Source organism: Diuraphis noxia, unplaced genomic scaffold (genome assembly GCF_037042655.1).
Source record: "Diuraphis noxia isolate RWA-SAM2 unplaced genomic scaffold, SU_Dnox_SAM2 contig0003, whole genome shotgun sequence".
Lineage (NCBI taxonomy): Eukaryota > Metazoa > Arthropoda > Insecta > Hemiptera > Aphididae > Diuraphis > Diuraphis noxia.
In genome coordinates this window covers 48,953,886-48,970,875 of record NW_028301713.1, presented here as the reverse complement: position 1 = coordinate 48,970,875, position 16,990 = coordinate 48,953,886, and the positions used below count along the sequence as shown (strand labels likewise).

At 26.8% G+C, this 16,990-nt stretch overlaps 1 protein-coding gene across 2 annotated transcripts in view; it reads right to left on the bottom strand.

Annotated features, from left to right (window-relative positions):
* LOC107164231 (limbic system-associated membrane protein-like) overlaps positions 1–16,990 on the bottom strand; it is a 147,634-nt gene that overhangs the window by 83,053 nt on the left and 47,591 nt on the right. For both annotated transcript variants that reach the window (XM_089224219.1, XM_015511974.2), the window contains one exon: positions 14,236–14,327. In XM_089224219.1, the coding sequence (XP_089080345.1) occupies positions 14,236–14,290 (55 nt within the window). In that variant the 5' untranslated portion in view covers positions 14,291–14,327. The remainder of the gene's footprint in view (positions 1–14,235; positions 14,328–16,990) is intronic.

Genomic DNA, 16,990 nt, shown 5'->3' with positions numbered 1-16,990 from the left:
TTTAGGTTAGTGATACACTTAAAAATTAAAACATGTATGATATTTTTTTTGTTATTATTGATCTCAAGATTCCATAATCTATTACCATTAATTTGGTAATTATTGTTGTGTTCGTAAGAATGATACATTTGAGTTATAATAGTAAGGTGACAACAATATGAATGATATTTGTACATATCTTAAGACGTAACAACGTATTTTCAGAAAGTAAGTACACATTTATGATATGATTATCTATATGATATTCTGTATACACAATATTTCAATATTTTTTAATTGAATATATATCAAGTATTAACAGCTATGATGGCTAGCCAGGGATATAACCCTCTTAATCTCTTGGATAATCTCAAATTCTAAGTCTTTAAATCACTAAGCGGTTATTGCCACTAGGTATGTAATTTTGTAAATATTTGTAAATATTTATTTTTTGAATTAATAATTTACTTGTAACAAATACACCAATTCCCTTTCCTGCTAAGTTCAAGTAAACAGACACCAAAATATCTGATAAACTATTATGAGACTTTGTAACAAATAACAATTGATAACATAGGTTAGGTTTGGTTGTTCATAATAATTACATATACAGCTGTATTATTATTATTGTTATTGTTTTTATCATCATATTCATAATTTCAAAGTTTGCATGTTAATGCGATTTTGTTGGTTTCAAGACTAGTTTCAAAAACTTAACTGACAACGCGTGATCAATACAAACTGATTTCTATTATATGCAAGGTTTTCTAACTGGTAGGAGCATAATCGACTGTAATCGTGTATTTTATAAATATTTTTTATTTTTATTTTATATATAATATAAGTTAGAGTTGTTTTTTTAATTAATTAATTAAATAATACTTGATTTATGCGTACCCTCCCAGACTATAATAAGACATACATGTCCATCATTGATGTTTCAAAAAAAAATCGCAATTTATAGCAGTGTTTCTTAACCTATGTTCCGCGGAACCCTAGGGTTCCGCGAAAGTTTAAAATCACAAGAGAGAGAGAGAGACCACCGGTGGGCGGTACTCTAAAGATAATTTTCAAAGAGGTTCCGCATGAAAAAAATATTATTATTTAGTGTTCCGTGATATAAAAAAGATTGATAAACACTGATTTATAGTATGTTAAGTCATTTCTAAATGTCTATTTATAAATACCACTACCATACGGTGACTTAATTATAAATGTGATAACCAATTTGGGTTTGGTCGATTTTCTGAAGCTACAAGCACGACTGCGTATTCAATTAAACCATATAAATATTATATTCATTATATCCATTATCCTAATATCGTCCTTCAATCAACTGTTTGTAATCTAAGACACTATGAGAAGATCAATCAGAACTAAAATTTTGATTTACATGAATAAACCAATTATTATATTTTAATATTTAATTTGTGCGTTTTAGGTTGACACAGCACGCAAATATAGCAAAGTAAATAAATATAACTTAAATCTAACCCTGTTTATACATAAAACACTTTAAATTAATTTAATGGAAACAGTATGTTGAGTAGGTAACACAATAAGTAAATACTGATTTAGATGGTTAAATAACTCGCTGTGGTCGCTCAATTCAATATTAGCCATTTTACTGTCAATTTTTTTTATTTTTTTTTTTATTAAGTGTTATCTGATTTCAATCCAAAAGTTATCTATCATTAATGAATTTCATTTCGTCAAAAATCTACCAAATTTATTTTATTTTTCTTGACTTAGATATAAGTGCAAATAATATTTCGAGTTAGTGATCGAGATTAACAGTATTGAAATTTAAGTCCCAGTTGGTAAACAGATTTAAAATTTATTTTTATTTGTAATAAATTATTGATAATCCATACAATAACTGACCGTGTAACTGCAGGTAATATATCTCCTCTATTATTTTTATTTTTCAAATCAAAGTATAGTCAAAGTCATAATTTATTATTAAACGATTGTTCTGCAATAATGATGGTCTTTGTTTTCTAAGTTAGATATATTCTTGATTGAGAAGCACTTCAATTTTATTTCTATACTTTCCTTTTTTCTTTTTTTAAAAACCACATTACAAAAATAAAGGAAAATTCATCATGAGTTCTTAGATTTTAACTCCTTCAGTCAACTTACATCTGTATTCAATTAAAGCAAATTAGTGTATAAAAAAATAGTCTATAAATAATAATATCAAAATATCGCTGAACATAATATAAATCAATAGCATAGTTTTGTATATATTTATAATTTTTTATGTAATTATAATGTTAAGGTGGAATGCATATATATATATTTTATGTACTTGTAAATAGAATGATACATAATTTGGATCAATAGCCAAATCTTATTGAGTAAGTTTTTTAAAATATTGGTCCAATTGGTCCACACTGTGGTAATCAATTAGTACATATTATGTCATAGTAAATTATTTATTATACGAAAGATGTTTGTTAAGAATTCAATTTGATTTTTACATGACCTCTTTGATGTATACAGTTTTTATTCAGATTATAGAGAGTTGTTTATCAATAAAGTAACTCTAGATCAGTATTCAATTTAGATGACATAATACAATCTTTACGTTGTCAAAAATCAGCGTTACAGCCAAACACAAAAATCCATTTGAAAGGGGAAATCGAGATTTTCAAAATAGGTACTCCGGTTTGGATTGAAAACAAAGACACTAGTTCTTAGTTCATAACACTACTTTTGCTGCTTACCATTCACGTTAATGTAGGATCGCACACATACTAAAATAGAGCTTTTTTCACGGAAAATGCCAAAAGTATCATATTATAGACAACTATTTCCTATAAACAAGTTAAAAAAACGAAAACAGAATAATAAACTAATAATATATCACATTTTAACCATCATAGAATATAATTTAAGTATCCAAAAAAATAATTATCATACAATTAAGTAAGTAATAATACGTTCATAAAACGGCTAAATTAATGATTTTAAGACATTATACAGCAGCGAAGATGTATCATTGATCCCCCTCCCTCGAAAATTTATTCTGAATATGTACTTGATGATGATCATAATCTTTGTAAATATTTATAGATAAATAATCAATAAAATATTATTGTTTTTTACCAAATTTATTGATCAGAAAATTAATAAAATAAAATTGTTCATAAAATATTTAGATAATAATTAATTGATGAAAATTATTCATGGCAATAATTACTATTTAATAACTAACTGAAAAATCAAAGTATTTGAAAAAATAAAACGTTCTTCGTGTTTCGTATTAAACAAGATTATTTATTTGGGTTTCTATTGATTCAGCCGTTTTAAAAAATATCATTTGGGTTTTGAGTTTAACACTTGTTAACAGTGTCACGCATAAAGCGGGATCAAATTAATTTGAGTCCACCACCCTGTAAGTTACATCACAAACTTTTTTTTATTGAATTTTAAATTTTAAATCTATTTTTTCAGTAGTTAAGTTAAAAATACTAGAAATATTGAAAAAATTCGATTCATTTATTCGATGAGTTCAATTTTAATCAAGCATCATTTAGAATCGTTTTTAGATTAATGTAAACTCGGAGCGAGTAATGTATTGGTTTTACAATGATGTTTATTTCTTTTTCTTTTTTATTCTGTAAACACATTTTTTCTCTCTAAACTTGCTCAAAAGTATCAAGCATAGCATGTTTTCTGAAAGTTAATGTTATTGAGCTGGTATTTTAGAGAGGTAATTTTTTTTATAAGCATTTTCAAATTTTGACTAAATACGTTAAAATTACGGCAATGTTCAAATTATCTCAGATAGAAATACATAAAAGTTTATATTTTTAAAATTTAATAAAAGGCTACAAACATATTTTTACAATAGCAGTTGAAAAATAAAAGAAATACATAGTCACAATTTTTTTTTACAAGCATTCAAAGTTTCAATTTTGACAACATACGTAAAAATTACAAAAATTCGTAAATTATTTTTGGCTAGAAATGTATAAAACATTTTCTTTTTAAGTCTAAGATTTGAATTTTTTTAAGAATCTATAATATATCCTAGACAGATAAACCGTCTCCGCTCAGAATCGTTTTTCGTATACAATTATATAATATCATTGGATTCAAATTTAATTCCATCCACTTCAGTAACCCACTTGTAACCTACTGTACCTACAGCAGAGCGACATACACGACTTACCCGCTTTTTTTAGTTCGATTGTTTAGCGGTGGTAATCGTTGTTTTTAAATTAATAACAAGACCACACTGTAATCGTGAGCCTCGGTATCAGTACGTATAGTAAAACACAACAAATACATTAATTTTATTGTATATTTATTGGTTGCAAATAAAATAATATAAACAATCACACTTAATAATATGTAAATAATTTTAATATATATATATTTTTTTTAACGTTTTTGTAAATCGGTTTAATATTATAGCAATTGTAATTATGACACATCATAAAACCATACCAACTACACAATATTATCAATTTTAAGTTGGCTAACAATTTTTCTTGATACCCATATAATATGATATTTAGTTCAGTACGTATAGGATAAGTCTTGGTTAATGTAAAAATAAGTTAATTAAAAAATATTAATAAATACTGCAGACTCAATAAAGCCATAATATGCAATTTATTGATTACTATTGAAATCTATAACTTTCCAGGTAGAAAATATTTATATCAATGAATGTGAAACGACATGAATATATATTACAATGTCATGTATTTTATGAAAACACTATTCAAAATGTTTTAGGAGACAGTTGGCATTACAATAACAAATTGTTGTTGCAATTCATAATAATCACAAATTATCAAAATTATTTATGGGTAACATTAACATTTATTTAGCTATCAACTCTGATCAAATTTACAGTATTAATTAATTATCACCAAAAATATATTCTGACTTAATACCTATATTGTTGTTTATAGTAACCATAATTATTACTTGGTAGAAATTAATGAAGTTATTCATACAACACACTATAATAATCAATATTGTATAAATATATTGCGCTATATCAGCAGCGATGAACTATATGTATTTTTAAATTGATATTCAAATTATGTGCACTTCAGAAAAAAATAATATTGTGATATACAATATAATACTATCCTGAACTTAATTTCCTCGCTGAAATGTAGATACACTTATTTATTGTTTATCGTACTTTTAACAAAAAATTAATATTATCCAAATTTTATTCATAAGAAACATCAAACTTTTTCAAATAATTTTTATTGTAATTTCGACTGAAAGTAAATTATATGCAGCATAAACGACAATCAAAAATTTTCTATTAGTGTTCACTTACTTAAATCGCTGATACATTTATGTATAATTATAAACTAACATCTGCATAATTAAACATTTTTATATGTTATGTGTATATGTATTTTATAAATTAATGCCTAGTTTAAATGGCACTTTTAAAATAATATTATTTCTATCAAAAATAAAATCAAGAATAAAAAATAAATACTCAAAGGTAAAAGCTTAAACACAAATATTTCCGAACCGTGTTTACTCAGTCCAAATTGCAAATTCATTCACTCAATTCAAATCGTATTAATGGCTATAATTTGTATAAGTCTTAAATATATGTAAAATGTTTTTCAAAAATCATTTGTTTTAAAAATTGAATAATATTTGAATACAAGTTAATAAATAATTTTTGAGAATTTATGTTTACTAATTTTTTGCGTGAAATAATATTGACAATCATTCAAACATTATTTTTATTTTTATTTGTTGTTGATATTAAAGGCAACAGCTAGGTCATTAGCCTGTGGTTGTGGTTAACATTATTTTTATTCAACCATTGTGGAATACAATTTTGAAATTTATAATTGCACAAAAGCGTTTTAATTATATTAATGATAATAAAATATAAATGTACTTCTTTAAACATTTTACAATTAAATATTTAATATTTTTATAATGACTAAAAATTGTTTCTCATCGTTAAAATGTAACCTTTTTTTGCATTAAAAACCTTACTTGAAGTAATTTCTTTTCCGATTTGATTATTTTTCTTTGTTTTTCTGTTTAAAATAACTACGTATTCGACCGATAAGCACGTTCTTTATTCATTAAGTCTCGTAGTTGCATATTGGTCTGTTTTTCATATATTTACATCTATGTTATGATTATTGTAAGTTCCACAAATATATTTTTAATGCAATTGGCTGATTAAAATCATCAAAAACTTAAAGTTTAAAATTCAATTTTATTAAATTAGCTATTAGATTTTAAGTGCACACGTAAATAATTCAAACCGTTTCCCTATCCAAATATTTTTAATTTTATTACGTTTGTCACAAGTATGAAGTAGGTACGATGAAACATAGTAGCAATTAAGTCCATTAAATTAATAATAGTTTCAAATAATGCGTGGTAGAATGGTAAAGATGCCTAGTTGTTCGACTTATTGTTATACTTTATCACGCCTCTCATCTATAATATATTTAGGACAAGTACTAAAATTTTAGTATCTACCTTGTTTTGATACTACTTCTAAGGATTTATTAAATTTAATGATTTTTATTTACTTTATCTTTAAAATAGTCGTGTATTGTCATATAGCAACCATAATAATATTATAATAGAATCAGTTAAATTAATTGTTAAATGTCTAATAATTTACAAGAAAAAATATGGAGTTATACATTATACTATGTGACCGGATACTCGAATGTAATCAAATGAAACAATTTGCATCAGTATTGATGATATTTATTTAGTTAGGTACCTATTGTCATTAATTAGGGAAAACAAATATAGTTGAATTAATTATGTATTTTCGATAAGGTTTTATTTTCTTCAGAATATCAATTTACACTAATAGTTTTGCTTACAGTTTCCAAGAATATTAATATAATAATGTGTAGGTAGTATTTTATAAGTACTTACCTACATTTTATTTTAATTTCGCCACAGAAATAATTACAGGTATACTGCCTTCCTAGGAAACGGTGGTTCCATTTTCTCCAAAATCGAGATACCGTTTTTTTCCACAAAAAAAGGTTGATTTCAATTTTCCTTCACCTTATTTTCGACTAAAATTATGTCTATTTTCCTACGATATTTTAGTGAATATTTTTTTGTAGTATTACGTTCCGTTTTAAAAAGATAGAGTAAAGCTTAGATCACATTTTGCACTTATCGGTTGATGATTACATTCTGGACTTCTGGTATCGGCTATATATCAGCCATAGACTAAGCTTAATAAAAATACGTACATAATAGCATACGAGCATAATAATATACGTATATACTTATATATTATGTTAAATTGTGTATGAGTTGTTAACGATTATTATAATTACACCATTGAGCGAGACTGACACACGGACGTATACAATATACTCGCATCAATAAGACTATATTTTTAGTAGCGAGCTGTACGTCGACTAGCGTCTATACTGTTGGATGTGTTTATAGTTCTTGTGTTTCTATCGAGTTTTAATTTAAACATGTCTGAAAAAGCGACGTTTATTGATTTATTTGTATTGAACATAATACCTGACAAATAAATTTTTTTGGGCTATGCATAAGATATTTTTATTAGCTATTTTTTAATTTTATTTATCGGAGGAAAATGGTCAAGTTTTCCCTAGTATTTGACAATATTTTGGTCAATACAACATTTTATAATGCATTATAAAGGCATTTATAGTAGAGTTACGGTGTTTTTTATAAGGAAAAAAAGTCGTAATTATGCAACTGTGTTGAATATAAAATAACATAAAATTTTGAAATTTGGCACTTACTGTTTGTTCCACTAGGATGGCAGTATAGGTTTTTACTTATTATTGCATATTATTGCACTTAACCAACTACCTACATAACTATAATAATTGTACGAATATCAATACTATTATTCAGAAATTATAAGGCCAAAGAGGCCTACTAATTTTATTTATGTATTTAATTTACCTATGATGATCTATTGATCTATGAATATCGTGTGTTATTTTCCAAAATTATAAGTTTCAAAATATTGTAATTATGAATTGGTTTTTAATGTGATATATATCTTTTTTTCTATATCATATTCATATACGGTACTACACCCTCTTGACAGGGGGGCCAGAAAACAGTTTAACTATAACGTTAGGTTAGGTATACAATCGTGATTAGTACATATCACAATTTAAGATACTATCTATATTATCTATGAAACCGTGGTACATATATAGATAATATATTATCTATGGGTACATATTATTATATTTTTCGCGCAAATCACTTTATCAGGATTCAATTACCAGAAAGCTGCTGCATTATGCATATATTACGAGCAAAAGTCGAAATCGGGCAAACCTCAGAAATACCCGGCCAAAACGCGAACTGCCCATAATCCTTGGGCAAAACGTCATATTTCGGCTTTTGACCGGGCAAACCTAGTTATGACCAACCTCATTTGGGCAAAACTGTATACTGACTTTTATCTCAACGCCTCGAGGGCAAAACTGTAGTGCTTTATAATATACGTTCGCCAATATTAAATACAAATAGTGATTTTTATCGTACGATTTTATTACGATTATAAATGCGCAAATAAACAAAAATATTATTTTTTTATTATTATTTATGTGTATTCAATTATATTTTTACAATATTTTATGATAATTATTTATTTGTATTTAATATTAGTGAAGTTGTTTAAGACGCTACGGGTTTGCTGAAATTAAGTTTAATATTTAAATGTATTCATTTTTTAAATACTTTAATACGTTAATTTTTATAGGAGTACTTAATATCATTATATTTTTATTGTTATTTAAGTGTATTCAATTATATATTTTGTTCAATAATATTTATGTTATGATTATTTGGTTTTGCCCTTACGATAAAAGTCAGTATTTCAGTTTTGCCCAAATGAGGTTGGTTAGATCAGATTTCCTGGTCAAAAGCCGAAATATGACATTTTGCCCAAGGATTGTGGGCAGTTCACGTTTTGACCGGGCATTTCTGAGGTTTTCCCGATTTCGACTTTTGCCCGTAACACATACACTGAGATAGATAAGAATCTTATCTCAGTGCCAGCATACAACAAACTATACTACGACTTACTACACTAATTACTAGGTAATCAAGAAATGATAGCAGTCTTGTAGCATTAATAAAATATTACAATGTAATAATATATGAATGTTATTATTGTAAGCCCGAGGTACGGTCCACAGGAGGGGCAGTTGCATACTCTGCCCCTCCCGTTGTACCACCTATGATCATATTTGTTTTATTTGGCTATGACAAAATATTACTACATTAATCTACTTATGTACAAATGTACAGCATACTCGGGACATAAAGCTATAGATAGTATTCTTAAGCATAATGTTATTTTTGTAACATATTTGGATTACTATAAACTATATAAATAAAAATTATATTGTAACTATGTATGTAAAGTATACTTATCTATTTAAATTAGTATTGATTGATTTTTAATTATGACTAAAATGATTAAACTAATAAGATTTATTTAAGTTTGAATAAGTTAAACTATGTTACAAAATATAAGTATATTAATACATTTTAAAATGAATGGAATACTAGACTACCACGGTCTTGTTAAACAGTTCTATCGTAGATAATACATTGATACATCTTTTAACGAACACCTCTCAATAACGGACACTCCCAAATAACGGACGGAATTTTGCAAATGGTGAAATGCGCGATCACTGTATTTCCCCTCTTAATAGTGGACAACATTTAAGCGACCGAGGGTGTCCGGCATTTAGAGGTTTAACTGTACTTTTATAAAAAAGAACAAATTAACTTACTCACTATTTTTTCATTTATAAATACATATTATATACATAAACTTACGAAATATAATATAATCTATACATTAATATACAATAATACGTAGAACCGCTTATATCCCCGACCACTTAAACCATCATTTGAACCGTGTAAAGCTCTTTAAAAGGTCGACGTACGTCCTAAAAGGTAATTCTGATAACTCAAAATAATTCTATGATACCATTTAGAAAATATTTGTTCATGAAATGAAAACTGCATATTAGTTTATATTATAATATGTTTAAAATATGATTTATATATCATGAGTTGTAATAATTTTTGCCTATATTAATTATGCACGGAGTTCGTATATAGATACAAATTGTTTATGATACATTCAAAAAATAATAGATTTATAGTTAGGCTTTTTAGCCGCAAAAAATATCATACGTGTTAGAGTGTTATAAAGGAACCTTTTTAGTATATTGTGTAAATGTTTATTAGATCTAATAATTTAAAAGGATAATTAGTTATGATTAATGACAGATGATTAATTGATGACATAATAATGAATGTATTGATTTTACAATGATGTGTGTTTTTACTAGTATATTGTTTTTATACATATTTTATTTTTATTTTAATGTCTGAGCACCTAAATTATTAAAATAATGCTATGATTTTCAACTTCAGTAGCTTTTCCACTTAGAAAAGGAGTCTAGTTGGTAAATTAGGGAGATCAAAATTTAAAATCCCCAGTACTTTCCAAAAGCACCAAGAAAAACGAAAAAAAAAATTAAGGAAAAACAGATTTTTAAACAAATTAATTTTTGAGAAAATCGATTTTAGAAATTCTATAAAAAATTACCGTAGATATATGAAATTTTCACTGAATGTTTATACTGGCGTTTTCTATACTTGATAAAATTTTCAAAATATTTCAAACCTTTTAAACTTATTTTAAACAATTTGAAATTTTCTATTTTATTTAGTTTTTTATTCTATAAATGTCAATAAAACTTTATCAGTTAGATTAAAAAGTGTGAATATTTAATAAAAGATTTCCCATATGGTGATATTTTAAAGCAGTTGAAGAATATAAAAAATAAATATGGAAGTTTTTTCAACAACCATTTAAAGTTCAAATGTTGACAAAATTTACTAAATTGAAAAAGTATAAATTATTTAGTTGTTTATTATTATTTGAAACATTCAACTTTCAGAGTTGAGGATTGAAAATTTAAAACTAAGTCTCACGTAAGTACTTAATTCTGTAACAAAAAATTTAAACTGAGTTTTTTTTTATTAGTTGATTCATGTTCAAATTTGGATGAAATAATATATTAATTAACCAAGAACAACAACTTAAGTTACTTAAAATTTTGTAATTTAAAAATATTATTCGTTGGTACTTAAAATGTTTAGAGCATACTTACATTCTTATTGTAATAGTTAATGTCGTTAAAATTACTTATATTAATATTTTAATAACGTATGAATAATTGAATGAGTCGGTTACATAATACATATAATTTGATTAATTTGGAATTTATTTTATAGCTACCAACATTTCTTAGTGTTTTTTTTTTTGAAATAAATGAATGAGGTATAAAATATTCTAGACTGACAAAACACCTCCAATTAGGTCAGTCTTTTCTTTTGTGCGGTCTTTTTACTTTTATAGAGTTTCGGGGAACAGGTTGCCCTGTCGGTGTGTGGTGATGGTGTTAGCGACAGTGACGCGCAATGGCGGCGATGGGGCGACAAGCTGCTACATTGACACGACGGACACTTCTTTGTGATGGGGTTGTGAATTAAACTGAATCAAAATTTATTAGAAATAAATTTAAAATGTTTGTACCAAATAAAACAGTTATTGAATTTGTAATTTTACTCTCTATTATTATTATTTTTTTTTTTTTTTTAGGGTTAAGGCTTCGACAACTGAGGTCATTAGCCAGAGGAACTTTTGGAGAAGATACTGTAGGTTTTACACGTGGGTTTTTGGTAGAATTTTGAATGGGCACCCGTAGGTTTCTGCCATGCACGGTTGGGGGGGGGGGGGCGGTCTCTCTCTCCAGACACCGTGAAATGCCCAAACAGCGATGGCGCCCGTGACCGGGATTCGAACCGGCGACAGCGTGCGTCGCAACCGACGCCTTAGTCCACTCGGACACTCCATCCCCTTACTCTTTATTTTATTTTGGCTTATTTGCGAGCTATTTAAAGTTTTGTCGAAAGAATGTATTAAAAATGAACAGGTAAATATTACTTAATATACTATCTGAACCCGTGTACTTCGTAGCCCGTTAAAAATTCTATCTCTTAAATATTTATAAAACTGTGAGTTAAATTCGTTTCCTGTGATTATGCTAACAGTATATTTTTATACATATCGATAGATAACGGTACAAACATACCAAATTATAATCTTACAACAGTTAGTATACAAATTTGATGCGTTTTAAGGTGTTTATGGACCATGTATTTAATCTTCCATCATTAACTAAATTTATTTTGTGATATTCACAAATTATAAATATTAATTTAATTTCAATTCGAAAAACCAAAAATTATCACATACAAATATGTGGAAAAGTCTGGCTGAAATTCTGAAAATATAAACATAATATAATATCTACACATTCTACACAGTAGGTATACATTACCGATAAGTGTTGGGAAATTATATCGGAAACTATATAAAAATTAAAAATAAAGATTGCATTTTATGTTTTAGTTAAGAAAGAAAGTACTTTTGAACAAAAAATGTATTTCTTTTCAATATTATATCACAAATATTACGTTAAGATGAGTGAAACGAAACAATTTTTAAACATACATTCTCTACAGTATTTCCACGAATTGTTTTATGTGTAAAGTGAACATGAAGTAAATATCTTCAGAACCTAATTAATAACGCATGTAATAGTACCTACGTATTCAATACGTAATAGGCTTTAATAATACAATTAAAAATTTAAAAAATATTGCTTAAAATATCACTAATTTGCCTATGTTAAATATAACTTTTTATTCAATTTCTGGAATTTAAGCGATATTTTATCTATGCTGACTTCATTCAGTAAATTTTTAAAGTATATAATTACCTAATTGATGTACATATATTATAATATTTTAGTGATATTTTTAATGAAATGTTACTTTGCATTTAAATGAAGTGTTATTATAAATATTTTTAAAAGTGTAAAAAATTATCCTTAAAATTATTTTTCCTAGTTTTTTAGAAATTAATTAGTTTCAACTAGTCTTATATACAAAATATATTGAAATTATTTTGAATCTTCTTAAGACGAACAAATAAATAGTTCAATTTAAATATATAATAATTTGTTTAATTTCTAAGGAAAACATGTCATGTAGTAGATGCACAAATCTTAAAGTTTGGAACATGAATAAATCTTCGAATAGGTTGGTCATACGAAGAGACAAATCTACAGGTTTACCCACTAATTTTAGTCATAATTTAAAATTTATGTTTGTATAAAATATTCCACTTTGAATTGAACAAAATGAAGGTAAGACTGCAGTTACACGGAAATTAAACTATTATTCTAAAATTTAAATAAATGTTGTAGATTGTAATACAATAGGATTTAGATTTTTTAATATTAGTAAGTGATTAATAATAATCGGAGAATATTAAATTTATAACATTATCATTATTATTAATATAATCAAATTAATCTATTCAACCCTAACGAGAGATTTAACGAAATTCACTTAAACACGAAAAAAGTTAGTAGATAATGGATTTAATTTATATTTTGATATAATAATCTTAAAAATTATAGTTTACTACTTGTTTAATAAATTTTAAGATATATTTTTCTATTCAGTAATAATATATATGTATATCAATGTAAGGGTTATAATATTGTTATATTTTATGTAATATGAATACATGATATATTAACTATGACATATATTTTTAAGTTTAGATTAAACTTTAAGTTAAATTAGAAGTGTAATTTTGTAAATTATCACTCAATTTCATGGGGTTATGGTTAATGCCAAATCCTTCTACTGTTATCATAAATGCATAATTTCAACACAATTTATTAATCATTCTTTGTCTAATGTGTAAATATATATATGACGGGTTTTACACACAGTTTTGTTATCAAAAGCTTAAATATATAATCAGTTTAATATTATTCATAAATAATACACTATATCCACTATAATACCTACTTTATATGAATTCCAAAAGTTTTGAGATAACCATATTGTTAGCATAACAGTAGATTTATAAAATATAAGATGAGTATTTTCTCGTTTATTGTGTGATAAATATATATTATTTAATGTTGATGTCGATGAGAAATAGATCCTAAGTGGCATAACCATAATGTATAGTTTTTTTTGTTACCATATTGTTCTCGTTGACCAATAGAATGTTTTTAAATAAGACATGTAGGAAACTAAACTTGATAATAACAATTGATAAGTATTATTTTTCAAGAACAAACTTACTGGTAACCACGATGGCATATAACAGAACTGCAGAGATCACTGGAACTAACTTCATAACTGCCAAATAACCACAATCATTTAATGTTTTCCATCTGAAAAATATAAATAAATATTAGACACATTCAAATTTAACCAACTTTCAATATCGTACACTAATTTTTAATTTGAGATTATGCAGTTATACTCTTTATGTACTTCAAACAGATAAAATGAGTAAGTAAGGAATGGTTCTGCTGATCAATATGCGTCCAATCATCAAGTATACTTCGTCATTGAGTAAAGCACTATTATGTATGTGTTACATTTCGATTCAATGATTTATTGCATAGGTGCGAAAAACGATTCTGTGCGAAGACCGTGGCCTGTCAAGCGTCAGACTATATTATATTATACTAAGTATATTTTATGATATATGCATATTGTATATTTTACTAATAGCATTCTGATAGGTTAAATCCATATTTTCTGGTAAAATTGTGATTATTTTATTATTATTTTTCAATTATTAAAATTTATAATAATATCGAGATATATATTTAATGTTCATATAATATATTTATGTTGTTTACATTTGAGTGAACACCACCTTGTCATGGACCGTAAGTCCATGCCATAAATTAATTTTTATGATTTAAAAAATTTCAGTTTTTATTAAGTATATAGTAGTAGGTATACGTAAAAATTATACAAACAAAATTTAAAGAAAAAAAAATCATATTATTGTAAAATTAATAGCTCCATTCTGAATCTTAGAGTGATTTGATTTGATAATTTTATTTTTCTAATTTCAAATATTTGTACAAAGATTTTTTTACATGTGACATTAATAATTCATTTCCCGGATATAAGTACTAAAAAACTGTAGTGGTCAATTGAATTTTGAATGACAAGATATTAATAGAAAAATTACTGCCATAATTTAATGTGAACAAATTCAAAACACATAAATACATTTTATTCGAGGGACTATTTATGTATTTTCATAATAAAAATGTCTAATTGCAAAAATCGGAATTCCATAGCAGTTCCCGAAAAAAATTATATTCCAGAAAAGATTTTAAAAATGTTGGATTAAGGATAGCTGAATGTATTTTTATCTTAATATAAAAAATATGGATACCTAAAGACATTCCCGAAGAATGAAAAAGGTAAAAGTTATAGTATTATGTTTGATATACAATAACAGACAAGAACGTACACTGTTATGATTTATCATAATATATTATTATATTATATTATCATACAGATAGACAATATACTATATTAGGCTGCATAATGCATATCATAAATACGATTATGCAGGAAGATTATAGTTGTTTTAAATATAATATTTATTTTAAGATCTAAGAGTACTAATTTTAAATTTGCCTGTTATCCATAGATTAATTTAATCGATATTTTCCTGTATGTTACCAGGTATTTTTTTAAACATATTATACTAATGTGTGGTCAAGTTGTGAAGATAAATTATAATATAAAACATCTATTTAATACTATAAATTGTTAATAATATTGCACATTGCATTTTGGGTGAGTAGGTATGAGAACTAAAAAGTAGCTTAGTATGCAAAGTCTGGCTGAAGTGTAAGAATTGCTGTAACTTGGTACTGCCAACCCATAATGCCTTCTTAGAATAATTATAAAATTACAATAAAATTGTTCAATTACATTTTCTTATTCACGTTTTTAGATTATTTATTACGTTTTGAGACGGAAAATAAATGTAGGAAAAGATTGAACTATTAACTTGACAATTTGAGAAAGTGTTCATAAATAAAAATCTTACTGTTTTATAACCATATGTTACGGAATAAACTAACAACTAAAAAGGTCTTCCTCAAGACCAACAAAGACAATTGGACAAAACCATACGTTCCGACAGGTAAAAACGACACCTAGTAAAGGGAAACGGTAAAGATTGTCGAAAAGGGTATAAATACCGGACGCTTTCGACAATCTAGTTAGTCCATTTCAAACCTTCAAACCGTCTACAAGCTATTCAGAACAAAAATTTCGATGGAAGAGGACCCGGACCAAGCATCGTCAGACTGCCGACGACGAACGAGACTCGTGCTACCTATACTCCGACGACAATACGCCGCTCCACGGCTTCAAACATCGTCCGATTGCCGACGACGTACGAGACAACCGGCTACCGCTCAACGGTAGAAATCGATTCATTTATATTTCGACGACGACTGTATAGTCGCTCGACTGTATAGGTACTGTACACCGCTCCACGGTTTCAATCATCGTCAGAGAGCTGATCAACAACGACGACGCTAACCCACGGATACCGCTGCAGTTCTCAAAATATCATCAAACGTTCAGCGGTTCGACGTCACTTCAATAAAACGGCCCTTTTTAGGGCCAACACATCACCAATCCCGGCGCTTAATTAAGCTGTCCGACCCGAGCCAGGTTCATCGTCGGGGCACCGCTTAGTTAAGTTTGTACTGACGACAGCCGGATCCCATACCCGATATTTTGTTATATACTATGCATATACAATTATACCTAATTGTACAAATAGAGTCCGGTAACTAATACCCATGCGCCTCCGATTGTGTCGACTCACTTATTTAAATCTGGTCGACACAAATCGACGCTTTACTAAGCCCCAATATTATTTATTTATATACTTTTCAAAACATAGAAATAGAGATACCTAATTACAAAATAAACCAAAGTTTATCATTTATTCAAGACACGGGCCGTCCATCCGGGCGAACCGTTTCACATATTAATTTTCTTA